Source organism: Leucoraja erinacea, chromosome 3, assembly GCF_028641065.1.
Source record: "Leucoraja erinacea ecotype New England chromosome 3, Leri_hhj_1, whole genome shotgun sequence".
In the NCBI taxonomy this organism is placed as follows: domain Eukaryota; kingdom Metazoa; phylum Chordata; class Chondrichthyes; order Rajiformes; family Rajidae; genus Leucoraja; species Leucoraja erinaceus.
The window spans coordinates 52946043-52973191 of NC_073379.1; the positions used below are offsets into that span (position 1 = coordinate 52946043).

General features: G+C 38.1%; 1 protein-coding gene across 3 annotated transcripts in view; it reads right to left on the reverse strand.

Moving 5' to 3' along the window:
* LOC129695592 (poly [ADP-ribose] polymerase tankyrase-1) overlaps positions 1–27149 on the reverse strand; it is a 92173-nt gene that overhangs the window by 18771 nt on the left and 46253 nt on the right. For all 3 annotated transcript variants that reach the window (XM_055632682.1, XM_055632681.1, XM_055632683.1), the window contains 12 exons: positions 24999–25093; positions 23689–23755; positions 21714–21900; positions 19692–19813; positions 16122–16213; positions 14377–14455; positions 10052–10223; positions 8571–8650; positions 5441–5586; positions 4766–4931; positions 3212–3431; positions 1195–1304 (listed from right to left, as the gene is read on the reverse strand). In XM_055632682.1, coding sequence (XP_055488657.1) covers positions 1195–1304; positions 3212–3431; positions 4766–4931; positions 5441–5586; positions 8571–8650; positions 10052–10223; positions 14377–14455; positions 16122–16213; positions 19692–19813; positions 21714–21900; positions 23689–23755; positions 24999–25093 — 1536 coding nt within the window. The remainder of the gene's footprint in view (positions 1–1194; positions 1305–3211; positions 3432–4765; positions 4932–5440; positions 5587–8570; positions 8651–10051; positions 10224–14376; positions 14456–16121; positions 16214–19691; positions 19814–21713; positions 21901–23688; positions 23756–24998; positions 25094–27149) is intronic.

The following is a 27149-nucleotide window of genomic DNA, read 5'->3' on the forward strand; positions in this document are numbered from 1 at the left end:
TTTTATTTGTAGTCCAATATTCATATGGCACTCAAACAGAAAATCAGGTAAATGCCTCCTATTCAGCCATCTTGACGAGATTAAAGATGATGAGAATGAGGATCAATTTCAAATGCCACCTTAAAGCAGAAGGTATTTGAAGTGAAAAAGATCTTGCCACAGAGATAAAACTTGTGACAGCTTTGGGGTCACCTTTGGGAACCATAGGTGCTCTGCCATCATACACAAATTATTACCCCCTGGTTACATTACACAAAAGTGCTGAAGTAACTCTGTGGGTCAAGCAGCATCTCTGGAGAACATGGATAAGTGATATTTTGTGTTGGGACTCTTCTTCAAACTGTTTCTAGTAGGAGGAAGAAAGCTGTAATTGAGATGGCTGCAGGACAAAAGCTGGCAAGTGATAGGTGGATACTGGTGAGAACAGTTTTGATTGGCAGATTGGTCATTGAATTCTACAAATTTACGTAAATAACCCCTCCTCCCTTCTTCCCTCCCTTCCGTGTACCCCACCTAGATGTGCATCCATTTTTCCTCCTTCCCTTCTCCCTCGCTCCCTTCCACTAGCTTCACATTTCACATCTCTTCTCTCCTTATCTCATACTTTATCTTTTAATCTCTGGCAGTTGTACAAACTTCTGCTAATCAACGCCCCCCACCCCTCCCCCCTCACCTGCATGCACCTATCACTTGTCAGTCTATTTCCTGCTCTTACTTCTCCCAGGGTTCTCCCACCTACTACAATTAGTCTGAAGAAGAATGCTGACCCAAAACATCACCTAACCATATTCGCCAGAGATGCTGCCTGACCTGCTGACTCTAGGAATCCAGAAAGAGAAACATACTGCAAGTAACCTAGAGAAAAAAAGTAGCAATCTTTTCAAATTTAAAAAACACACAGGCACCAGAATCCTTGGGTTGATTATTAACTCTCCTATTGACAGAAATAGCATTGCTTTTATATTTTAAAATATCCTTGCAAATTACAATAATAATTTTTTAGGACTAGATATTTTTTGTAAATGGTGCAAGTTCATTAAACTTCAAATGAAGGGCTTACTTGCTGTTTTCTCTATTGTAATCCACACAGGCCACGCACCCCGGTGACACACATGTGCCTTCCACTTTTATAAACAGTGCATTTATATTGTTTGAATATTAGAATAAATGTCTGGTGATAATGCAGCTTCTTACCCCATACGATGCTGCATTGTGAAGGGGAATAAGACCTCCTTTGTCTTGTGCGTTAACATCTGCACCATGCTCCAAAAGATAATCAGCCACCTCAAGGTTATTATAGCCAGCTGTAAAACAAAAGCAAAATAATTACTACAGCAAAAAAAACAAAAAAAACTTGCATCCAATTTGATCAGCTTTACTTGAAAACTATACTGCAAAGATATTGCTACATGGCTGGACATAAAATTATAGCAGAATGAATACCATTTCTTTACACACTTTGAACAGAGTTTCCAGTTACAATTCTTCACTTTGTTATAAAAGCCGTCAGATTTATTCATATAACCGTTATGCCTCTATTATTTTCCCTTTGATGGTATAGTTTTCTTCTTTACCCTTTGAAGCATTTTACTAATAGTACCGCTGCATCTGCTTCCATTGCCCTTTCATGCAGTATGTTCCAGATCATATTGATTTCTTGTTCACAAAATTAATTCAATTCCTCTCTGATCGTTTTTAAAATCACCTTTAATCCATTTTTTCTGGTTACTGACCCATTTGTCACCAGAATAGATTTCCACTCTTTACTTCAGGAAAACCATTCATTCAACCTATCAAAACACCTCTTTACTTTCTCTATAGTACAATCAATCCCTCCTCCCTGGTATAATTGTATTAAATCCCTTGTTCACAAAGGATGGCCATCTTTCCGGATGTGTAGTTTCGGAAAATGTGGTCAGAGCCAATTTCCAAGCTCTCTTCCCTCAGTATCATCCCATATAATCTGAGTGACATTTTATTTTGACGATTGCCAATGATCAAGTACCCTACTCCCCCAGGTATACCCCACTTTAATAATTATGTGCCTTAATAAACATCCTGATAGCTGTGGAAGTCAAGATATTGGGTATTTTTAAAGCAGACATTGATATATTTTTGATTAGTAAGGGCATTAAAGGTTACAGGATGGGAGAATGAGGCTGAGAAGGAAAATTAGATCAGCCACGACTGAATGGCAGAGCAGAACTGATGGGTCGAATGGCCCAGTTCGGTTCCTATGTCTTATTTTCCCCTCCATTTTCTTTGCCAAAATGGATATTTTTACATTTTCCCATTGTTTACTTCATTAGCCTAATCTTTGCTCATTCGCTCAATTTCCTAAAGAGTTTTGACCCGAAACGTTGCCTATTTCCTTCGCTCCATAGATGCTGCCTCACCCGCCGAGTTTCCCCAGCATTTTTGTCTAGCATCAACAATCTCACTAGCCACAAAATTAAACACTCCTGGGCAAAATCCATCAGAACCCAGTGCAGTCAGTTTCGAGCTCCAACAATTTGCTCAGTATCACACCCCTGCTAATTTTCTTGATTTCCTTTCTTCATTCCAATTTCTGATTTACAACTGTTATTGGGACTCAACTTGCATGTTCTACAAGATGATCAATGCAAATCTCTATTTTTATTATTAATTCCCCATATTTATCTTTAAATGGCAAACACTTTTTTTACATTTGTTACTACCTTTATTTTTTTTAAGCCACAGATGGTGTATCCTCTTGGAATTTCTCTTTCTTGTTCTGGACCCTTTCTTCACTCCGTGAAGCAGAATGTAAAAAATATGATCACTGTTGCATCTTTACTATGAATCTTATCTTGAAAGTATTTTTCAGTTCCAATATAACATGCTCTCTAGTTAGCTCCAGAACATGCTCTAATAGGGAACTATCCCAAAGGCATCCAATGAACATTTGTCTACATTTGCCCATATGATTTTTCTTATCCATAGATTAATATCTCCATAAAATCCTATCAACACTTTCTTTATCCTCCATCTTTAACATCCTGATTGAATTATGTTTGAGAAATTAAATAGGAGAAATAATGAACAATACATTTGGAAAATGGTAATCACCAACAATTTTACTATGAAAATTGGACATGGATTAGGAAAGAATAAGCTTCAGTGAAATGAGGAAGAATATGATTAAAAATAAATGGATGAGCAATGGCACAATATTTATCTAAGACCTTACCTGCAAGATGTAGTGGCGTTGAGTTCCTTCCTTGGGTATCTCTGCAATTTATGTTCTCAGGGCTACATAACTTCTGGACCCGAGCTAGGCACCCTTTCTTTGCAGCATCAAGCAGAGCAGCATCTCCTCGTAGTAAATCTTGAATATCTGTATCTCCCTCTTTCACAAGGTCCAGAGGTGTATTACCATCTCTGTTCTTCTTTGTCGGATCGGCTCCATGCTGAGAAAAAAGTGAATTTCATAACACATTAAGATAAACATTATTTACATTATCTGACTAACTCTTATTTTTGATGGGACCAAGAAACAAAAATCTGAAGTAGTTCATTCAATCACACAATTATTTTTATCATTCAATTAGATCATTGCCAAATCCGTTTCTTAACTCTAGTCTTTAGTCCCTTATGTTAAAATGTAGCTAATAAAAAAAAACTATCTATAACTTTTGACACCTTCAGCTGCTCTAGCCTCAAAAGCCTTTTAGAGACAAGAATCACCAAATTCCACTTACATTAGTGTTAGGAACCTGTGAAATAACCTGTGAATGGTCAAGCTTTATTTTTAGGTTTACATTCCATATTTTATGGAGAAATCAAAGTTTTATTTCCTGTCTATACTCTCAACTTCAATATATTTAATGCCTCAAGATCAATATATTTTTCATGAGTTACAGTGACCAAAACGGAATGCAGTACTCCAGATTAAATCTAAACAAAAGTTTAGCTTCTACCCTCTTGCATTCCAGCCCTTAGTCATCATCACAGCTGTAAATACAGAGCATAAAACTGAGTCAGTTAAATTCTAAAATATGAGGCAAAGCAGAGATGGGAGATTGAATCCTGACTATCTTGCCAACTGTCTGTCTGTCTTTGTCTCTTTTTTTGCCATTTTTAGTGTTTTAAAAATATGTGTTAATGTTCTCTGGTTTGTTTTATGTGAGGGGTGGGGGAGGGGGATGGGCGAAGCTTATTTTCAATATCTTACCTTGCCGGAGACGCGATTGTTTTCCGGATCGTATCTCCAGTTGCTATGCGCCTAACATCATGGAGCTGATGGCCTTGCTCGAGACTCACTTGAGCCCCACCGCGAGGCCCTGAACCTACCATTGGAGCCTGCGATCCCTTGCCTGGGATCGACGCTCCAATCGTGGCATATGGATTTCAACATCGAGGAGCTTGCAGTCTTGGATAAAGACTGATGTTGGGAAGCTCCAAAGTCGCAAGAGGTTTGACTAGCACCGGCCCCGGGGTCCGATCGCCCAGTGTATGTAAAAATGTATTTTGCGTGTCTTGTTGCTTTTTATTGGTATTATTGTATGGCAAATCAAATTCCTCGTATGTTGCAATAAATACTTGGCTAATAAAGTATGATTATGATTATGAAATTTAGACCCGACTATGTGATCATCCTATAGTAACAGCTACTTTAATTTTTATCAACATCAAAATATCCGTGCAGAGCATTTTACTGCAACATATTCCAACCATATATAAGTTGATTGATTTTCTGTGCTTAACATCAAACATTTATACAAATCTTCAAATTATCATGTACCTTTAAAAGAAGTTTGCAAATTTCATATTTGCCTTTGGCTGCTGCTTCATGTAAAGGTGTGAACTTCCATAGATCAGCCACATTCACTGAGGCACCGTGCCTCACCAGCAGTTCTGCTACTTCATAATGTCCATATGAGCAAGCATTATGCAAGGGGACTAGACCCCTGAAAAACAAATATTTTTTCACCACTGAAAATAGCACAAAATCACTTCAGTCAAAATTAATGATTCTTTATACTCAATCAATTTGGGCAGTATTGCCAGTTAAAGAGACACATTTTGTAACTCTGCTTGTTCAGGTGACTTGATAAACTATTAATGAGAGTATTTTCTCTTATCTCAAAAGATATATTGGCTTTTTGCCAATTGTATACGAATCATGAGTGAAACATTACAAGTAAATGGGATGTCACAGGCAGGTTAGTTTCTAGTTACACCTTTTCTTGAAGAAAGCAATTAGGATAAGGAATCTTGGCATATGTTTCCTCTTTCTCTCCATGGGCTTCAATGTCAAGACCAGGCCTGAGGGCTAGACTTGGAGTGCAGAGGAACATGAATCCCTTTCAATAGTTTTCAAGTCTACATAATTCTGAACGGCAAACATATTGATTTTACACTTCCATTTTAAGAGTGAAACAAGCAGACCAAATCTCAAAAGAAAATATGCACAAACCCTTTGTCTTTGGCGTGCACATCAGCGCCATGATGGAGCAGGTACTCTACTACAGCCACCCGATTGTAACCTGCAGCAAAATGTAGTGGGGTGGAGTGTCGTCCTTCCAGATCTCTGCAGTTCACATTCTGGGTTGTGCACAATTGCTTTAAAATAAAGTTATTGACATTTTGTTTAAACATAGAAAATAGGTGCAGGAGTAGGCCATTTGGCCCTTCGAGCCAGCACCTCCATTCAATATCATCTTGGGTGATCATCCAAAATCAGTTTAGAACTTTTATGAAATGTAATTGTTACACCAATTGAATTGACTTGGAAAATCTAAACAAATGAAAGCAAAGATGCTTGTTGAATTCCAACAACAAATCATGAAGCATGATTTTTTGTTCCAGGGCTATTCCAGTTATAAAATCCACCAAGCAACACATTCCGAGAATGGAATACTTGCTTTTCCATCAATATCTCATGCTTTACTGGCAATCTGAGGAAAAAGGCTTGTGTGTCAGCTGAATACACATGGTCTTTGCTGTGCAGCAGACATTGATTTATCCAAACTTCCAATTTTAAGCCACTGGCCTTCATTTCATTCTCCCCTTGCTTGGATATGAGCGAAGCAATGTCTCAATTAAATCTTTTTCATTTGGAGCTAATATGTCACAATATTCAATTTAAAAAGAATGTGCCCAACAGTGGCTAGCATATATATAACAATCTTAAAGTACAAAAATACCCATGACATTTCTCGGTGTTAGAATTTTAACAGCACAATTTAACACACTGGAATTTAGGTTATGAGCTAACTACAATTACGAGGTTTACCTTGAATATACTTACAACACAGTCACTAGAACATTTACCGCATTAAGTCACTCAAATATTATGTTTGTTGGTTAAAAAAAAAGACAGCGTGTGTCAATATAATGTCAGACTATCATTTTCTGGGAAAATAATACTTAGGTTAGTTGGAACACAGATAAGAACAGGACGGCCTTCTAAACAACACAACCAGACCAAATAAAATATTAAATATACTCCAGGACTGTCCTAATCTGGGATACAAAGGAAGTATTGCAAAACGCATTGGGTAAATCGGAGATGAAGAAAGGACAGGTCTTTACCTAACCAGAGGAAAACATGTTTGGTACTTGCTTGTGGGTGATTTGTTCACAAATAGGGCGAGGGAAATAGAATAATGATTAACAGGGAGCAGTGAATAACCCCACAAATGGGTATTTAAAAGGGTATGGAATATAAGGGGGTAGATTTAAGCAGTGGGCTTTGAAGTTGGTCCTTGCAGGCCTTGACATAACTCCTTGATCAATTTGAGAAAACAACCATAAGATAACAACTACTGACACTGCCAATAATGAACTGTCCTGCTGCTTGGTAGACACAGTGATACATCTGTAAAGATAATATTTCAAAGTTGTGTACTTGTATTCTGTGGTTTTGGTAGACAGTGCTTGTGGGTCAATAAACTAAATATTCTACAGACCAATTCAAGTAATTTCGAGTCAACTGGAATTTAAAAAAATCAATAGGAGCATCAGCTATTAAAATATGACACAAAGGTACACAAGGTAATTATTACTGGTGACTGGCTGTAAGAGATAGCTTTCACGTCTCCTGTAAAAGGACTACCAACTAGAAAGTGTGCAGCAATTCAAGATGGTAGCTCATCGCCACTTTTACAAAGATTAGGGATTCATAACTAAAATGTTGGCCTTGCCAATGATGTTCGCAAATCTGTTTCCCAGGATATGAAGTTTCCATTCATGCATAATAATTTTTTTCTAAAGCTGCGATTTAAAAGGCCAAAGGTGAACTACAAGTTTAATTAGAGAAACCCAAAATCTTATGGCTGGGACAGTTGGAACCAGAGGGGGATACTGGACATGCACTGCTCAAAGGAAATCAGGATAATAAAATTCACCAAAATTGATTTCAAGGATGGCAGGTTTGTCCTTTTAGAAGTAATTAGGCAAACTGGGCCTTAACTCTTCCGGGTTTTGACAAACGAGAGGTGATTTTGTTAAAATGTATAAAATTCTTATGGGTTTAACATAATAGAAACTTCATTAAATGGTATTTCTTTTAGCTGGGTTACGAAGAACAAGGGTGACAGTCTCAATGGGTTAACCATTCAGAAGAATAATTAGAAAAAAATTATTATTCAGATGGCAGAGAATCTTTAGAATTCTCTACAAGAGGGATAAGTTGGTTCAATCATAGAGTGTAGAGATTGACAGATTTTTTTTAAATTAAGGGAAGCAAAGGATTGAGGGCTTGCACAATAAAGTGATTATGAAATAAATCTTCAGCTACATTCTTAACGAATGACAGAGCAAAAGACATATTTTAACGAAATTGACCTTCACTGAACTGAACACCCCGATTCATCCCTTATCTTTTTCCATAATCATTTAGAAGTATAAAATTGTAGTCGCTATCTCCAACATGCACCCCCCCCACTGACCCCCACATTTACTAAGATGGGGTCCAGTAATGGTCCTGGTTCAACTGCAGCAGCTTTCAGGCTTACACTGTTACTGAAATCAGAACATTCTGTCAGTTGCCATGATTTCATACATGCAAATTAAACTGGATGTACAATATTATAGTTTCATAATTCACCCTTCAAAGTTTATAAATTGTCTTTCACATTGGTCAAGCATCAAAAAAATCCAATCATAGATTTAGGAATGGGTTAATACATTCAACAAAAACAATATCAGTTTTGAATCACAATATACAAATCTAAATGTCACAAAGTGGGATAATTTAACAATTATTAGCTGACAGGTTACTCTGGTGTTACAACAGCTGATTGGAACAGCATGGAAAAATACAAACTTCTTTGCTAAGTTTCACAAACTTTATGAATGAAGAATGCTGCTGGTAATCAAGTGCCACCATTTTTGCTATAAGGGAGTTAGACATTGTAATGAGTTACCATACAGCATCTTTATCTCAAACTAGATGCAGAGGGGTTGTATTTGCTAGTATAGCTGGAGGTGATTGTAATACCAGCAAGTGCATAGAATATATTTTTCAACAAACTAGGTTTATCTTCTAACTGCAGTAATACAAAGAAAAGCACATAATTACTATTCTTTGTCTAGGGAAATACCTTTACAGTTTCCAGGTCTCCGGCCTTTGCAGCCTCCAGGAGTCGATAATCAACATCTGAATTGTGCAATGGAACATTCTCTAAACAAAAAAACATTCGTAGAAATGGTTAATCAAGAGTCGAGTAGAGTATTTAATTGTCAATGAAATCCTTACTAGCTGCTTAACAGGCCCATAAATGCAATAACATGCTCATAAATAACAATACAATATACAATTAAAATAGCTGCAATTCAAGTTTGTAAGCTCAAAGTCATAGTAGTACAAGGTAACTATAATAGTGCAAAAACAAAAGTTTGTAGTGCGACCAAATACATAGTCCATAAAAGATCAGTCGCTGAGGTTAGCTTGTGTATAGTTCATGAGCCTGATGGTTGCTGGGAAAAAGCTGTTCTTGAACCTTGCAGTCATGGTTAAGGCTCCTCTATCTTCTTCCCAATGGTGGTAGCAAAATGAGAGCACAACCAGGGTGATATGGGTCTTTGGTGACAATACTAGCTGCCTTTTTACGGCAGCACTGATAGAACCCCTCAATGGTGGGGATTCCAGTACCTCCGATGGACAGGGCAGTATCTATCTCTGCATTCTCATTTGTTCGAGGGCGTTCAAGATGCAGACCCAGGCTGTATACTCTTCATCATACACATATAGAGGTTCGATAGAGAATTTGTTGACTAACTGAATCTCCTCAATCTTCTAAGGAAGTCAAGATGTTGATGGGCTTTCTTTGTGAGTGCATAGATTATGCTGAACCCAGTACAGATCTTCAGAGATATGCACACCCAGGAACTTGGAAGTTGTGGACTATCTTCATACCTAATTTTATCCTTCTGAAGTCAATCATCAGCTCATTGGGGTCTTGCTTATGTTGAATGCAAAATCATCCCATTGAATATGTGTCACACTCAAAACCAAATCATTGCAGTGCACAGCTTTGTATCTCGTTTAGCCCATGAAATTGAAAAAACTGAACAATGTTTCACACACATATATTTGTACAGCACTTCACCACAAACTTGGTAATTAATAAAGTGCAATGACTGCTATTTTGAACACAACAGTAATCTGTACCATATGCTCTCAAAAAAAGGAACTGAAAGGCCTCAATTTATATTGTGGGTCTGGTCAAGAGGACAATGATGGCTTGGACCATGCCCTGCTTTTCTTCAAATAGTTGCAGGCATTTTTTACAGTATATCCTATACTCCAAAAGTCAAACTTAAATTTCATATACCAAATATATGCATTATTTTCTCAGGTGTGCAAAGTGTGACTTATGCTTTGAGACTCGTTAATTTGTGTTTGCAGAGTTTTTACATCAGTGTAACCCAATGATACCAAAATTGGATTATTGTGATTACAGGAAAACGGAAACGGATTGAAATATGCAGTGTCACGTGGAAGTGGCTATGTACATGAATTCCAGGCGACCAGCTGAACTTTCATCACGTTCTCAACCTAACAAGTGTACAATGCACTTACCGTTAAGTATCTGTTGCACAGACTCATTCCCCATTTGTGCGGCTGTAAACCCTTGAAGGGACAAAATGGAAGGGTCGCTGCCATAACTTAACAGGAGACGACATGTCTGTAAGTGACCACCGTGTGCTGCTCTGTGCAAAGCTGCTTGACCAAGTGTGTCCAAAGCATTCATCTATAAAAGAGAACACTAGTCACGAGTGATGATAATTCATTCACATCCTTAATGGCATAGAAAAACTTTTAGTTCATCATACCAAAACACAAGTATGGCCTCCGTATTCAGAAACAATATCAATTCTTTCCTTTACAACCTTACAATACAGCCAGCTAGTTTTGTACAGTTTATTGTGCTAGCAAATAATGTTTTATTTCTTTGCAATCGGGTTTATTTTAAGCATTCCTTTAAAATGAGATAAAATCTAACAAATATATAATTCTGCCATGAATAATAATTATATTAAGGTGTAAATTTACTTGATTTCAATGTTGAAGTCCTTCAGAATAAACTATATTTTTTGTTTTTAAATCCAGTGTAAAATCGTATACATTATTTTTATTTTTGAACTCTGGAGCAACTAAAGGACCACAGGAACAGCATTGAGTTGAGACTAAAGGGCCTGTCCCACTTGTGCATCATTTGCGCATCACGCAAATGCCGCGCAAAGATTTTGTACATCCCAAAATCCTGGGGCACCGCGCGTCACTGCCTACGTCACCACGCACCATGCACGCATCGCATACGCGGCGTGCCGCGTAAATGATGTTGCGTAAATTATGAATCCAATTTTGGTACATTATGTGATGGCAAACCAAGTGGTGATATAGAGTTTAAAAATTCAACAAGAAAATGTACAGCCTCATCAATGACAGTCATTTTGTCAATAGATTTATATTGTCCGGGAAGATTTGATAGGTCTGCATCATGGATGGCATTGCACGATGTTTGGCATTAAAATTGCTCCTACTCACAATCACTGGTAATTCAAGTAGCGTTGAGTGACATTTGGGAAAACAGCTTACATCAGATCATCGAGTGCCAGTTTTTCATCTAAATCATTCCAGTTGCGTCTTCCCGCTTAATTTCCCCATTTCTAGATTGAGTAAATTTGCTCGCAGATGGGCTTGCACACTGGATTACAGTATCATTGTTCAACATTTTCCCAATATAAGATGATTTATCATAGGCCTGCAATTCATCTTTATTTTTTCATGGGATTAATGGTAACATTTGACAAGAATTTGCAACTAAAACTAAAGTAACACTTCCCATTATTTATTATTTGTGAGCCATTGTACATTCATCCCAAACAATGTTTACAACCTTATACATGTTTTTCCTTTGCAGCTTGCCTAATGTCACACATTATGGAGTCTCCACATTCATCACATTTAAAGGCAGTTTGACAGCAGAATTTGGCGTTTTTCCTCTTAAGCGCTGAAGCAATGTCTGTTGATGCTGAAGCAATTACGTTTTGTATTCACACTTTACCCAAAGTTAGATAGGGAGAGTATTCCCATTTCACCGAATGCATCCAAAAAAAAGAGGTTATTTTTTCACTGTAAACAGTCTCTGTATTAGTATCTAGGACAATTCTTTCTCTCGAATATATCGGATATATAGAACTTGATTCTTTCTCTCGGATATATCCGTTTAACTGGTTTAAATCATAGCTGGCATCCTGCAGAAACTCAGTGTCAATATTTTCAGTTTCCCTTTGCAGTTCATCAGGGAGAACAACGGTACTTAGACCAGGTAAGTTAGTAAATATTTAATATCTTGAAAACAAATTTAAATGGGGAAAATCAAAATTAGGTCCCCTTTGGGCCATGGAGGGCCTTCAGTCTTATGCTACAGCTAACATGCTAAATTTCTGATTTCTAGGTTATTTTGTCACTGAGATGCGTGGGATATGGACATTCTATTTCATGTCGAAAGATTAAATTGAACCAGCACTACAATCTTTACACCATCAAACCAAAAATAAATATCAAATTTGTTATTTTATTTACAGGGTTTCAAGATGCTGGAGCTTCAATAAAATGTTTGTAGTATATTTTCACTCCCAATCCAAACTTAGTTGGAGTGAAATGGAATCCTACAATCTGGGTTGGTGTCTCTGGGATAGCAAGCATGAAAAAAAAAAGAAGCTGAGATTTACCATCTTGAATAAGGCCACAAAAAGATCTTACTTAATTATCATAGGACTAATAAATGGGTAATGGGGAGGGGAGGGTGAAGAGAAACCAGATGATTGTTACTTTCTACCAAGTATGTTCTAACACCTATTGGAGGGCGACTTGGGGAGAAAAATGAACATATGAAAGAACTATGCCAGTATTATGTTCCCAAATTTAGGCCGAGTGATGTGGTTTCAGCCAGAATGGCCTTATATGCAAAAGAAAATATTGTTGTGAAATTTGCAAGTTTCACAATAAAACTCAAAAATAATTACAAAATAGCATCAAGCAAATAAATACAATAGATGCAGGAGTAGTCCATTCGGCCCTTCGATCCAGCACCGCCATTCAATTTGATCATGGCTGATCATCCCCAATCAGTACCCCGTTCCTGCCTTCTCCCCATATCCCCGACTCCGTTATTTTTAAGAGCCCTATCTCACACTCTCTTGAAAGCATCCAGAGAACCTGCCTCCACTGCCCTCTGAGGCAGAGAATTCTACAGACTCACCACTCACTGGGAGAAAATGCGTTTCCTCGTCTCCGTTCTAAATGGCTTACTCCTTATTTTTAAACTGTGGCCCCTAGTTCTGGACTCCCCCAACATCGGGAACATGTTTCCTGCCTCTAGCATGTCCAAACCCTTAACAATCTTATATGTTTCAATGAGATCCCCTCTCTTCCTTCTAAACTCCAGAGTGTACAAGCCCAGCTGCTCCATTCTCTCAGCATATGACAGTCCTGCCATCCCGGGAATTAACCTTGTAAACCTATGCTGCACTCCCTCAATAGCAAGAATGTCCTTCCTCAAATTAGGGGACCAAAACTGCACACAATACTCCAGGTGTGGTCTCACTAGGGCTCTGTACAACTGCAGAAGGACCTCTTTACTCCTATATTCGATTCCTCTTGTTTTCTCTCTCCCGCCTTTCTTAAAAAGTGGGATAACATACACAAATTTGTCCTAAATTGGTTGACTTATTTAGAGGATTTTTGAAAGGGTACCTTGAAAGGAACTTGTTGAAAGCTGGTCATAAATAACATTGGAATGCTGTTATAAAATATTAGAATCTATGTTATAGCATACAGATGCTCCCCGATTTACAATGCTTTGACATGATATTTCTAATTTACGATGGTCACGTGACCAAATTGTATTAAATGCGTTTTCGATTTACAATGGGTTTATCGGGACGTAACCCTATCATAGGTCGAGGAGCAACTATATTAGAATTCTATGGCGATACAATGGCTCAGCGGTAGAGTTGCTGTCTTACAGCGCCAGCGGCCTGGATTCGAAGTCCAGAACCAGGGGCCACAGTTTAAGAATAAGGAGTAAGCCATTTAGAGCAGAGACGAAGAAACACTTTTTCAAGAGTCCCAAACACATGACCCCATCAAGTCAACTACTCGCTCTGGCCATGATTCAAGGACATACAAGCTTCTTCAAACATTTCTGTCACATCGGTCTCCAAGATGCATTTTAGCCACGTAACAAGCCTTCGAGAGACATGTTCAACTTTATAACACTAACCATCTCTGCCAAGTTTCCACTCTAGTGGCCCTTGTAAATCTCATTCATGCTCATCATTCAATGTTGTTGTGGCTAGCCTTCAATCTTCTATACTTCTACAAGTTTGGAGCTCCCCCAAAACTTTGCTGCCCATACCCACACGTGCATCAACTCGTGTCTGCTGTTCTCTGTACCAGTTGATTAACCAGTCATGCAAAGACTTAATTTTAAAATGCTCGACATTTTACAAATTCCTCCAGCATTCATACCTCCCTATCTTTGTAACTCCATCCAATCCTACTTTTTCTGATGTCTTCATGCTCCTCCAGTTCTTCCATTATTTTAGTAATTCCATCATAGGTATCTATGCCTAGGATGCTAAGGTTTGAAGCTCTGAAAACCTCCTTAGAACTGTTCTATCTCTTCTTCCTTCACAAAGTTCCACAATTCTGCTGACACTCCTGTTCTAATTGCCTTTCATGTAGGATGTTAAAAGCACTAAGTGAATGTAAATTGTCATGGATTGCATTAAATTTGGGGAGGTGTGGTTGGGTTGAATAGAATGCAAAACAGTTTGTTCACTGTTCCTCAATACACGTGACAGTAGTAAATCTAAACCTAAAGAGAAACATACCTTTGCTCCATGCTTGTGAAGGACTTCCACCACATCATTATGTGCTCTCTCTGCAGCCACGTGTAGTGGTGTAAGAAAACTGCAAGAAATTTAAAATTTTGTGAAGCCTTATACAAAAAAGTAAAAAAGCTGTAAATACCCTAACCTGAAATTGAAATAAATTCAATAGGAAAATTGCCAATATTACCCAGCTGCACAAAAAGGGAGCAAGGCAGAAAAGTGGGAACTATAGGCCAGTTAGTCTGACTTCAGTGGTTGGTAAGGTTTTAAGGATTAGAAAGGATGAGGTTGTGGAGTACTTAGGTTCACGATAAAATAAAGTCAGCATGGCTTTATGAAGAGGTAATCTTGCTTGAAAAATTTGCTGGAATTCTTTGAAGAAGTAAATAGCAGGACAAAAGAAAGTCAGTAGATGTTGTTTACTTAGATTTTCAAAAAGCCTTCGATAAGGTGCGACACGTTAGGCTGCTTAGGAAGATGAGAGCCCACGGTATCAAAGGGCAGATACTAACATGGATAGCAGGTTGGCTGGATGGCAGAAGACAAAGAGTGGCAATAAAGGGGGCTTTTTCTGACTGGCTGCCAGTGACTAGTGGAGTTCTGCAAGGGTCGGTGCTGGGGCCGCTACTGTTCACGATGTATATTAATGATTTGGATGAGGGGATTGAAGGCTTTGTGACAAAGTTTGTGGATGATACAAAAATAGGTGGAGGGGTAGGTAGTGTAGTGAAAGCAGGGACTCCACAGAAGGACTTGGACAGGTTAGGAGAGTGGGCAGAGAAATGGCAGATGGAATATAGTGTAGCAAAGTGTGGAGTCATGCATTTTGGTAGTAGGAATAAAGGTGTAGACTATTTCCATAAATGGGGAGAGAATCCAGAAATCGGAGGTGCAAAAGGTGCAAAATTCCCAAAAATGTTAATCTGCAAGTTGAATCGGTAGTAAAGAAAGCAAACTCAATGCTTATTTCAAGAAGGCTTATAGACAAAAACAGGGATGTAATGTTGAGGCTCTATAAGGTGCTGATAAGGCCGCATTTGGAATATTGTGATTAATTTTGGACACCATATCTGAGGAAGGTTGCGCTGGCTCTGGAGAGGGTCCAGAGGAGATTTACAAGAAGGATCCCAGGAATGAATAGGTTAACCTATGATGAGCGTTTGACGGCACTGGGCCTATACTCGCTGTACCCAGCGTGACAGAGCCGGGCCGGGCCGGGGGGGGGAAGGGGAAGTGGAGGAGAGCCGGGCGGCAGCAACCGTTATCGTCGCGCGGGGCACGTGATGAGAAGGTGGCCCTGGCGGCCATTACTCCCTCTGGATCTTTGGTCCGCAGCACAGCGGGAGGCGAAAAAAATGACGGGGGTGGAGGAAGGTGCGCCTTTAATTGAGAGGGGGGGGGGGGGGGCGGTGCCGCGAGCAAGGGCATTGTGATGTCCGCAGCTGCCGCAGTGGTTTGATTAAAAAACAGTCCGTTTTGTGAACAACTTTATTAAAAAACTGGGGAAATAATTGATCAAATTTAGAGAAGAGTCACTTTCCGAAATCGTAAGTTAAATCGCTACAGAAATATGTAAAAATCTCCGCGTATTTGCGTCTGGTTTTCGAGAAAATACGTTTCACAGGCAAAATCACACACACACACACACACACGAGTTTAAAAGTATATAGATTTGGCACATTAACTAATATTGGTTTAACAGTCTAAGACAACAAATCCAATTTCCGAATAGCAAAAAAACTTACTCTTTATTTTTCTCATTGACATTCGCTCCTTTCCTCAAAAGCAGTTCGGTTACCTGTTTGCGTTTGGGGTGTTGTGAAGTCACAGCACAATGCTGGAAGGGAATTTGGATATTACATTCCAGATTTAAATAGCTTTGACTAAAAATCAACTAAATAACATTATTTTATTAACACAGAAGTTTAGTACAATGTGTCATATCAGAACCAACTAAGCAAAACAAATGACTTAATGACAACAGGATGAAAAATTACAATAAATTTAATTCAAAGGAGCAGGAAGCCCCAACTGAAAAAGTAAATTACCACTGAAATAATGTACACATTTGTTAAGTAATATAAATTTGAAATTGTCATTGACTTTCCTGAGCAATACATTTAAGGTTTTTCTCATAGTTTAAATTTTGTGTTTCACCACTAAAACATTCAGAATATTGAATTATCTGCTGCTTTTTAAAAAAAAAAAAAAAGTTAATAAAATACAATTAATATACTGATATTAATTTCTCGCATTTAGCAACATTTTTTTCGGGATTGGGTTCCTACAGAGTATTAAGTGTGCCAAGTAATTCCCAGCAATAACCTGTAGATTTTGAAAAATTAGATCCAATGAGATCTTTCCATATAGAAACAAATTCCTTTCAAAACTTAAGAGCTGATATCTGCTCTTAATAGGGTTCAATCTCTGAACCCACCAGATTAAGAAACCTCTGCTTGGAAATAACAAAATTATTTAGTGGTTGACATGCAGACAGCCTCAGGAGAAACTCTTCCTATTTTGGCATACAAAGGAACAATGCTAAAGTATGCTTTAACATTCCCTCATAGGTTTAACTCTAATACTGATTAAAGCAATATTAAGCTGACAGCAGCTGGTGAATAACAATTGACAAATGCCAGCTAAATAAGGACATGTCCTCTCAAACAGTCTGATGTTAACTTACTCGATCAAGTACCTTTCATCTGGGACTCAGTGGTGTAATGCCGTAATTGACCTAGCCTACACCATTTTCACTATTCCTATTTGTTCGCCTGCTGCCCATTTGAACTGCAAACCTCAGCAAATTCAAATGTTGCTGTATGGAAATTATGGCTGCAACAAAATGGTGCCTCTGGATTTCTGGTCACGCAAGCTGCCAAAAGCAGCCACTCGTTACGCATCTTTCGGGAAACAGCTACTTTCTAGTTATTGGGTGCTGGTAAAAACAGAAAGACAGATGGTAACAAGGTCCAAAAGGCTTTCAGAAACCCGACAGGAAGAGCACAGCAGAGATCTATTGTTAAATGGAAATGGACCATTGCTGAAAGCGCTACCAAACAGTCAGTGTTAGCAAACTACAGGAGAAAGTCACAGAAATCCCTCAGTCTGCAGATCACAAATTGCCCAGAGCCTCCACCTTGCCCCATCCATAGAGGGCATCACTGAGTGATCTGTCCATTGTTCAGCAACATCATGCAGTTAGTTCACAGTTGTATGGAGAAACGGACAGCAATGCTGGAAGGGAGCAACTCTAAACCCTGATGCACAGACTATTCCACAGCAGAGCCCTGATAGCTCCAGCCAATATGCACAATTGACTGCAAAACTACTTGAACTGGAAAATTATGACAAAAAAGCTCTATCTACACCAGCTGTTACCAAAGTGTTAAAATGACAATAACATTGCAGAAAAGATGTTAGGGAAAACCCTATCTGAAACCTTGTTTCCTTGTGAGAGTTTCTAAAAGTAAGATCCATTGTTTAAAAATAAGGGATTAGGCATTTGAAGCACTTAGGGAGAATTGTTATCTCAACAGTCAAGTGTATTTGAACCAAGTACAGCAATATGGCAATAGACAGTGGAAGGATTTAATGTACAATCATACAGGAATATGGAACTGAGGTTACAATCATTTCAGCCAAGCCCATATTCAATTATGGGTCAGGTCAAGAGACAAATTGGCTGAAAACTGTTTTTTTTAAACCCGATTACCTATAAGACACAGAATCTTAGCGGAAGATGTATATCAGCTGCAAGTTAATAAAAAAGCAGCCATTCGTCCGATTCTATACCATTAACATAGAAACATAGAAAATAGGTGAGGGAGTAGGCCATTCAGTTCTTCGAGCCTGCTCCGCCATTCAATATGATCATGGCTGATCATCCAACTCAGTATCCTGTACCTGCCTTCTCTCCATACCCCCTGATCCCTTTAGCCACAAGGGCCACATCTAACTCCCTCTTAAATATAGCCAATGAACTGGCCTCAACTACCTTCTGTGGCAGAGAATTCCAGAGATTCACCATTCTCTGTGTGAAAAATGTTTTTCTCATCTCAGTCCTAAAAGATTTCCCCCTTATCCTTAAACTGGGACCCCTTGTTCTGGACTTCCCCAACATTGGGAACAATCTTTCTGCATCTAGCCTGTCCAACCCCTTAAGAATTTTGTAAGTTTCTATAAGATCCCCCCTCGATCTCCTAAATTCTAGTGAGTACAAGCTGAATCTATCCAGTCTTTCTTCATATGAAAGTCCTGACATCCCAGGAATCAGTCTGGTGAACCTTCTGTGTACTCCCTCTATGGCAAGAATGTCTTTCCTCAGATTAGGAGGCCAAAACTGTACGCAATACTCCAGGTGTGTTCTCACCAAGACCCTGTACAACTGCAGTAGAACCTCCCTGCTCCTATACTCAAATCCTTTTGCTATGAATGCTAACATACCATTCGCTTTCTTCACTGCCTGCTGCACCTGCATGCCGACTTTCAATGACTGGTGTACCATGACACCCAGGTCTCGTTGCATCTCCCCTTTTTCTAATCGGCCACCATTCAGATAATAGCCATTCAGATAATTTCCTGTTTTTGCCACCAAAGTGGATAACCTCACATTTATCCACATTATACTACATCTGCCATTAACAGCAAACACTCAGGCTGCTTGGAATATCCATGCGGAAGAAAGATTTTACTGATAAAAATAAAATGTCAGGCATAGAAAAAAGGAATTGAAAAGGATTGTTTAAGAGCTTCAAAGTAGTTGGAATAGAGGGAGATCATTGCCAGCATCAATGGGTTTAGATTTGGCACAGATCAAAATGTACTGGTTTCAGAATATTTTACTGCGACGTATTGTAACTCTGGAGCTTAGATAAATAATAACAGTTTATGCAAATAAATGAGTGATCAAGACAGTAAGAATCCAGATAGAATAAATAGCAAAATATTTATGGTACTAGAGTACCAACTTATGGTACTGGAGTTCTAAGCTTAGAAATCCGTAACATTAAAAATGGGAAAACTGGCTATAAAGCAGATGAAAATACAGGTATTATCTTTACTTGACTGCACATTTTTATCCAACCTGAAATAATAGTGAAGCAGAATCTGTAAAAACCTTTAAAGGGAAATAGTTGATATTAGGGAAATAATGTTTTTAAATGGTGAGAGGAAGTTCAGGGTAATAACATAATGGACATTGCAAAATCAAGCATAACAAACACATCAGGATTTCCGAGCTTCAAAATTGTGAGCATTTTTTCTGAAGCCACTTTAAAGCAAAACAAAGCAATAAATACAGCTTAAATCATTACCAGTGGAGTTTCATGGGTCTGTGGATGCTTGAAATTTATTATCTCTAATGCAAGACTCTTTTTCACTTTTGCCAAATCTGCTTCTTTTGCAGCTTGCAGTAATGAATGGCCTTTAAATTCATCTGTTTAAAAAAAGAATGCAGTTTTCAGCATTAACTCACCATAATGTTAAAGCCAGAATGGCTTCTTCAAAGACTTTTGTTTAAATGAAAATAAAAAATTCAACCATTTTAAATATAAGGTACCAGAAATAGGAAAAAATTAAGCTAATGAGACATTTGATATTATGGACTGTGAATACATCACATTCATTGTGAATAGGGTAATTGGTAAGATACGTTCAAAGGACAATTGACCTTATTTATCTGAGGTTTTGCATGGCCATGATCTGCAGGCTTGTTTACAAATTCAGCTTTTATTGTAATTGCTTGGCTGAACAGGATTTATCATGGTAAATCAATTAAAAGTCAACATTTTGGCTAATCAAATGAGTACATGTGCTGTTAGGTGGGGTTGGTATAGAAAATATTTCAAGGAATTAACATTACCGATCTGAAAGGTAGTTTTTAAAAATCGCTGATGGTATCTCAATCAATTGAAAAAGCTATACAGCTTTGCTCAGATGTTTATACCACCTTACTTTAGAGTCAAAGAGCATGGAAACATGCCCTACAGCCCAACTGCCGGCATTTGGCCCATATCTGTCTAAATTTATCCTCTCCATGTATCTCAAATGTTTATTCAACTTTACCATAGTACCCGCTACAACTACCTCCTCCAGCAGCTCGTTCCATATAACTACGACCCTTTGTGGAAACAAGGTTGCCCCTCAGGTTCCTATTAAATCTTTCCCCACCCTTCAATGTAAACCTATGACCTCTGGCTCTCGATTCCTCTACTCTGGGTAAAAGGTGCATTTAGCCTATCTATTCCACTCATGATCTTGTACACCTCTATATGATCACCCCTCATCCTCCCACACTCCAAATCCTATGCTGCTCAAACTTTCCCTATAGCTTAAGGCCTCGAGTGCTGGCAACATCCTTGTAAATTATTTCTGCACCCTTTCAAGCTTAACAACATTTCCAATAACACAATTTTAAGAAGGAACTGAACACAATGCCCAAAACTGAACACAATACTCTAAATGTGTTTTGTTCAACTGTAATATGACCTCCCAACTTCTATACCCATTATTCTGACTGATGAAGGCCAATGTGCCAAATGCCTTCTTGCCCACCATATTTACTTGTGATGCCACTTTAAAGAAACTAAGTATCTGCACTCCGAGATCCCTCTACTACAGTCCCCAGAGCCCTGCCATTCACTGTGTTGGTCCTGCTTTGCTTTGACTTCCCAAAATGTAATACCTTGAATTTCTCTTTGTGAAACTCCAATAATCATTCCTCAGCGTACCTGCCCAACCGATCAAGATCCCGTGGCAATTTTTGACAACCATCTTCGCTATCTACAATACCACATTTTAGTGACATCTGCAAACTTACTAATCATGCCTTGTACATTCTCATCCAAATCACTCATCACTGAACCGTGAGGCACACCACTAGCCACTGATCTCCAGCTCAAAAAAGAACTTTCCACTATCACCCTATGCCTAATTTCATGAAGCCAATTTTATATCCAGTTAGCTAACTCTCCTTGGATCCCATGCAATCTAAACTTCCAGAGCAGACTACCACGCGGAACCTTGTCAAATGCCTTGCTGTACATGTCTGCTATACATGTCAACCTTAAATCAAAGGCAAGTAATTTGGTTGCAAATCTTTCCTGATTCTACTTTTAAAAATAGTGGTGAAATTGTGTGCCAGAATTCAATGTTGAGATAATTCAGTCATATTTTCCCTTCGTTTGTTTCACTCCCACCAAACCTACCAAATTAAAAATAACAAATACAAATGAACAATCCATTATATCGTGATCCATTTGCTCAAATTTTGCTAGAAATATTTAGCATGCAATAAATTAACTGTAGTTAAATTCCTGTGGAGTTTTGATACTTACATGCAAGCCTCTCTTTTAATTCGGGAGTGGGAGCCATATCCATTGCACTCTTGCCATGGCAATTAACTAGGGTGGGGTCTGCACCATGGCTTAATAGTAGCGAACAGACTTCCACTCTGTTCTTTGATGCAGCTTCATGCAGTGGTGTGAATTGCCAGAGATCCATGGCATTTACACAGGCTCCATGCTGAAGGAGAGAAATATTCTAATGACATCCAGAACCTATAATTATTGTACCCAATAGAACATTCAACACCATTTTCTTTGTTTTGTGCTTTAAATAAATTATTGACAATGAAATGTTAGAATCATAGAGTCATACAGAACAGAAACAGACCCCTTGTCCATGCCAACCAAAATGCCCCATCTTAGTCACGTTAGCCCAATATTCCTCTTAGCCGTTCCTATCCATGTCCAAATGTTTTTTTAGCGTTGTTATTGTACCTGCCTCAACTACTTCCTCTGGCAGCTTGTTCTATATACCCATGACCTTCTGCATGCAAAAGTCACCCCTCAGGTTCTTATTAAAATTTCCCCTTACCTTGAAACTATGCCCTGTAGTTCTTTATTGCCCTAGCCTGGAAAAAAGATTATGTATTTACCCTATCTATTCTCCACATGATTTTATACACCTCTATAAGATCACTCCTCAGCCTCCTGTGCTCCAAGGAATTAAGTCTTAGGCTTAACCCCAGCCCTCAAGACCTGACAATATCTTCATGAAGCTTCTTTATACAATTTCCAGATTAATGACATATTTCTTATAGCAGAGTGACCAAAACTGAATACAATATTCAAGTATTGCCTCAACAACGTCTTATACACTGTAGCATGTCCCAAATGCTATACATAATACCCTGACTGATAAAGGTTAATGTACCAAAAGTCAACCTATCCTACCTGTGATGCAATTTTCAGGAAACTCTGTACATGTACTCCTAGATCCCTTTGCTCTACAACATCTCCCCCCCCCCCACACACAAATTGCTCAATGTAAAGGTTGTGCCCTAGTTTCATTGCCCAAAGTGCAACACCTCACTCTTATCCGAATTTCGCTTCATTAGCAATTCTTCAGCCCACTTGCCCAACTAATCAAGATCCCATTATAATTCTTGATAATCATCATCACTGTCTATGATACTACCTATTTTATTGTCATCTTCAAAGTTACTTATGTGCTTTGTATAATCTCATCCATTTGTTGATATAAATGACAAACAGCAATGTTTGGTCGGCATCAACCTGAGGCACATCACTTCGTCACAAGCCTCCAGCCCCCCCTTTGCTTCCAACCACAAAGCCAATTCTGCATCCAGTTATAGGTGCAGCCAGAACTTGGAAGTGGCTGAATTTGTACAAGAATACACCAAGCAAACTACATCTTCTGGAATATATTAAAAACAGGAAGCTGGAAAAGCAGCAAATTAGAGAGGAAAAACCTGATAAGGAGGAAGAGCAGGACTTAGAAAAGGAATGAGAAAGCAGAGGATGGTGACATTGATAAAGCAAAGTGGGGAAACGACATGCTGTCCAGGAAAATGATCAGATATTACACAAAAGGGCGTCAAAAATAGACCACCAAACAATAATAATGAGAACGCAAGGAGAGGGAGTAGGAAAGAAAACTTAAGGGAAAAAGAACAAGAATAGGTACAGCAAAGGTGATGTGAGGATGACTGCAGAAAGCAAAGTGTTATAATTAGAAATAATTATTAGAGCAAAAGAAGATACAAGAGGGAAATAGCAGACAAGAAAAAGAAAAGAGCTACATAAAAATTGTTGTGAACAGTTTTCCAAGGAAAATAAGTACATGTTCAAAAAGATAAAGCATAATCACTTGTTAGCACATAGGATGCAAAACCGTTTCTACGTTGGATGAAAATGTGGATGCATTTAAGTTCCTAATGATTAAAATAAAAGACACATGTAATTTTATAGTACCTAAAGTTAAAAAAATGAACATAAGTATTCTTACCTTCAACAATAATTCAGTGACTTCATAATGACCATATGAACAAGCATTATGAAGAGGTACAAGGCCACTGAGGAGAGAAGACAAGAGTTTAGTCGAGGACTTTACAGATTAAATTAGAATGATGAGAGGGATAGACAGAGTTGATGTGGACCAGCTTTTCCCTTTGAGAATAGGGAAGATTCAAACAAGAGGACATGACTTCAGAATTAAGGGACAGAAGTTTAGGGATAACATGAGGGGGAACTTCTTTACTCAGAGAGTGGTAGCGGTGTGGAATGAGCTTCCAGTGGAAGTGGTGGAGGCAGGTTCGTTGGTATCATTTAAAAATAAATTGGATAGGCATATGGATGAGAAGGGAATGGAGGGTTATGGTATGAGTGCAGGCAGGTGGGACTAAGGGAAAAAAGTTGTTCGGCACGGACTTGTAGGGTCGAGATGGCCTGTTTCCGTGCTGTAATTGTTATATGGTTATATGGTTAAAAGATAGACATTATCTATTAAAGATAAAATATTAATAAAATGTTTAATTTTAGTCAGAGAAACTGTTGCCCAAGGAAATTGTATATTTTTGTTTGTATCTTCACTGAACCTCATCTCTCTTCTACCAAAGCAGCCACCAAGGGACACTTGGACATCCCACCAAAATCACAACTCATTTGAATCCAATGGAAGGGGGTGGTTCAAACTAGATTCATGTTCAAACTATAAACAGAAAAACAAAAGATTTTTCTTTTGTCAACAAACATGATGTCCTTCAAATCCAGGTGGCTATCTAAAAACCTCTTAAACGCCACTATCCTATCTACCTCCTTCACCACCATCCCTAGCAGTACATTCAAAGCACTCACCATCGAGTAAAAAAATAAAAATAATTGGCACTCCCAAATATCTCCTATAAATACTGCTCCCCAGGCCTTAAAGCTATGTTGTCCTTGACATTTCCACCTTGGAAATATTCTATGGAAATAAAAGCAGTTTAACCTATTTCATGGTAATACCTCAATATTACTGCCGTTATAAAAGTCTGGTGCTGCATCCTTTAAAATTATTAAAAAATGAAATTACACTTCTCCGTCATGTAGGCTCAATTGACACGATGTCACTTTTTGGGATGGGAGTCTTATAGTATTGCAGTTTTCACTTTCAGTTGACCAGTAAAGAATGGTGCAGCAACTATTGAGCAATTAGCTGGTTAATACTTTGTACAAATTTGTTAGCCATTGGTCCTCAACAACTCAAAAAAAGCATTGAATGTTACAAAGGTGTTCTCTATCTTTAGCATTTCATGGAAGACCCAACATTTAACTCACCCTTTGTCCTTGGCATGCACATCGGCTCCATGCTGAAGGAGGAGTTGAACAATTCGCACACGGTTGTAACCAGCCGCCAGATGCAGAGGAGTAGACTGGAAGCAATAATCAATAATTTTGAAAATAATTAACACGAAACAAATTTTTGACGAAGTAGCACAATCAATCTAATCGTTAAAAATCAACCATATTTATACAGATAGCTCACAAAAGACATAAATACTTATCATTCATAAAACAATTGTATATAATCCTGTGGGCCAAGCAGTCTTCAATATTTTACCTAAAATACAAGTTCCCTAAAATGAATGAGCATTGAAATGAAAATTAACATTGCCACATAAATGGGAAATACTGTTTACCATTTGCCAAAATTCACAGGGGGAGAACTTTTCCTTGGCACCTTGCTGATAATACAGATATCCGACAGGCATTCTTTTAATAAAACATACGTGTTACAACAGTTGGCCCACCAGATTAATGCTGTTTCCAAAGATTAACACATGCATGACATGTTGATAGCGTTTAAGGCTAAAGTATTAGAATTATTATTAAGTAACTGATACTTAAACGTCTCTCCTGAGTAATTACATTTAAATTTGAAATCTATGTTTGGTGCCAGTTGTGAAAATAATAACATTGAAAATGTAATCATATTGCCTAACAAGCAGCATAATCCACAATTGTCTATTTCAAGGATTAGTGTTTCATTAGAAACTTTTTATTCCATTAACAAGATTCCATTTTCGAGCCAATCATACACATGCACATGCAAAAAAATTGAATGCAATTCTGGGCACCACAGCCAAGGATATCATTGTCACAGTACCTGTTCCCTGATTAAAAGATCAGCCAATGCAAACATACAACCTTTGCCTAATAATGAACTGCAAACTCAACCTTTGAGAACAACAAAAATGCCACGGGAAGAACTACTCAATAAACCTCATCTCACAAACCTGTGCTAAAGTGATCACCTACCTTGTACAGCCTAGATTTAAAATTGAAAAGTGAATTCATCATCATCTCCTTTCATCATGATTTCAAATCAAGACAAAAGTCAAGACTGTGTGTCATATGCCCTGGATATGAACCAAAACAACAAATTTCTTACACTGCAACTTTACAAGCACATCAGTAACAAAGAATTTATCTTTCACATGAATGGTGCAGGCACTAACATATTAAAAGCCACTACAAAAAGTGTAAACATTATCACAGCTACAATAATTTTAGAAAAGCCAGTTGCCAACATTTACAACTTTAGGTACCACCTCCTCCATTATAATCGTTCTTTCACTAATCCAGAACCAAAACTTTTCAAGAGGAATAAAAAACAACCTACTGGAGATGTAAACTGGTGACAATATGTAATAAAACAAATGGGTTTGACAACAAATATTTATTGGATTGGTGATCTAATCGCTGAAAGTAGAAACTAGATTTGTGCATTTTGATATTTCAATGAAAGTCCATTGGGATCCTCAGATATACTGTCTGCAACTTGTCCATTAACATCAACAGACATGCCTGACAAATCTGTACTGATTGGCTCGTGGGATTAGAGACAAAACGCCTATTATAATAGAGTTAAATGTTCCTCTGCTTAATCTCATGCTTTGACGGAATTTAAAAAAATGCATTTATTAATGCGGATTGTATTCATTATTCAAGTTCTAGTGTGTGCATTGATCTTTACAGGAAAATGAGATAAGAATGATAAATTAAGTGAATTTGTTAAGAACTGAATATGTAAAAAATACAATTTAGATAATTTGAGTTGTTTTATTCTGGCCATTATTTAGAAATGAAACTTCAAATGTCATGCATTTTTGTTTCTGCATCATTGCCACACCACATCATCTTCCATTTACCCACACAGGCTGGATTGCAGATAGATCCACATTTGGCTTCATGATCAGTTTACAGGAAACGTCTGCAGGGTCCAGCTACAACCAATCAGGAACTGGAAAAGTTTGCCGGAGAAAAATACAAGAATCTAAACCACAACAAAATCTTATAGAAAGAAATTTGAATCAAGTTCGAACAGATCTTTAAAATCAGCATCAGTATATATGAATACATGGTAATATAAGGACTGAAAAGGAATCAAGAACTTGACAATTCTTGACTTTAATTTTCCAGAATATG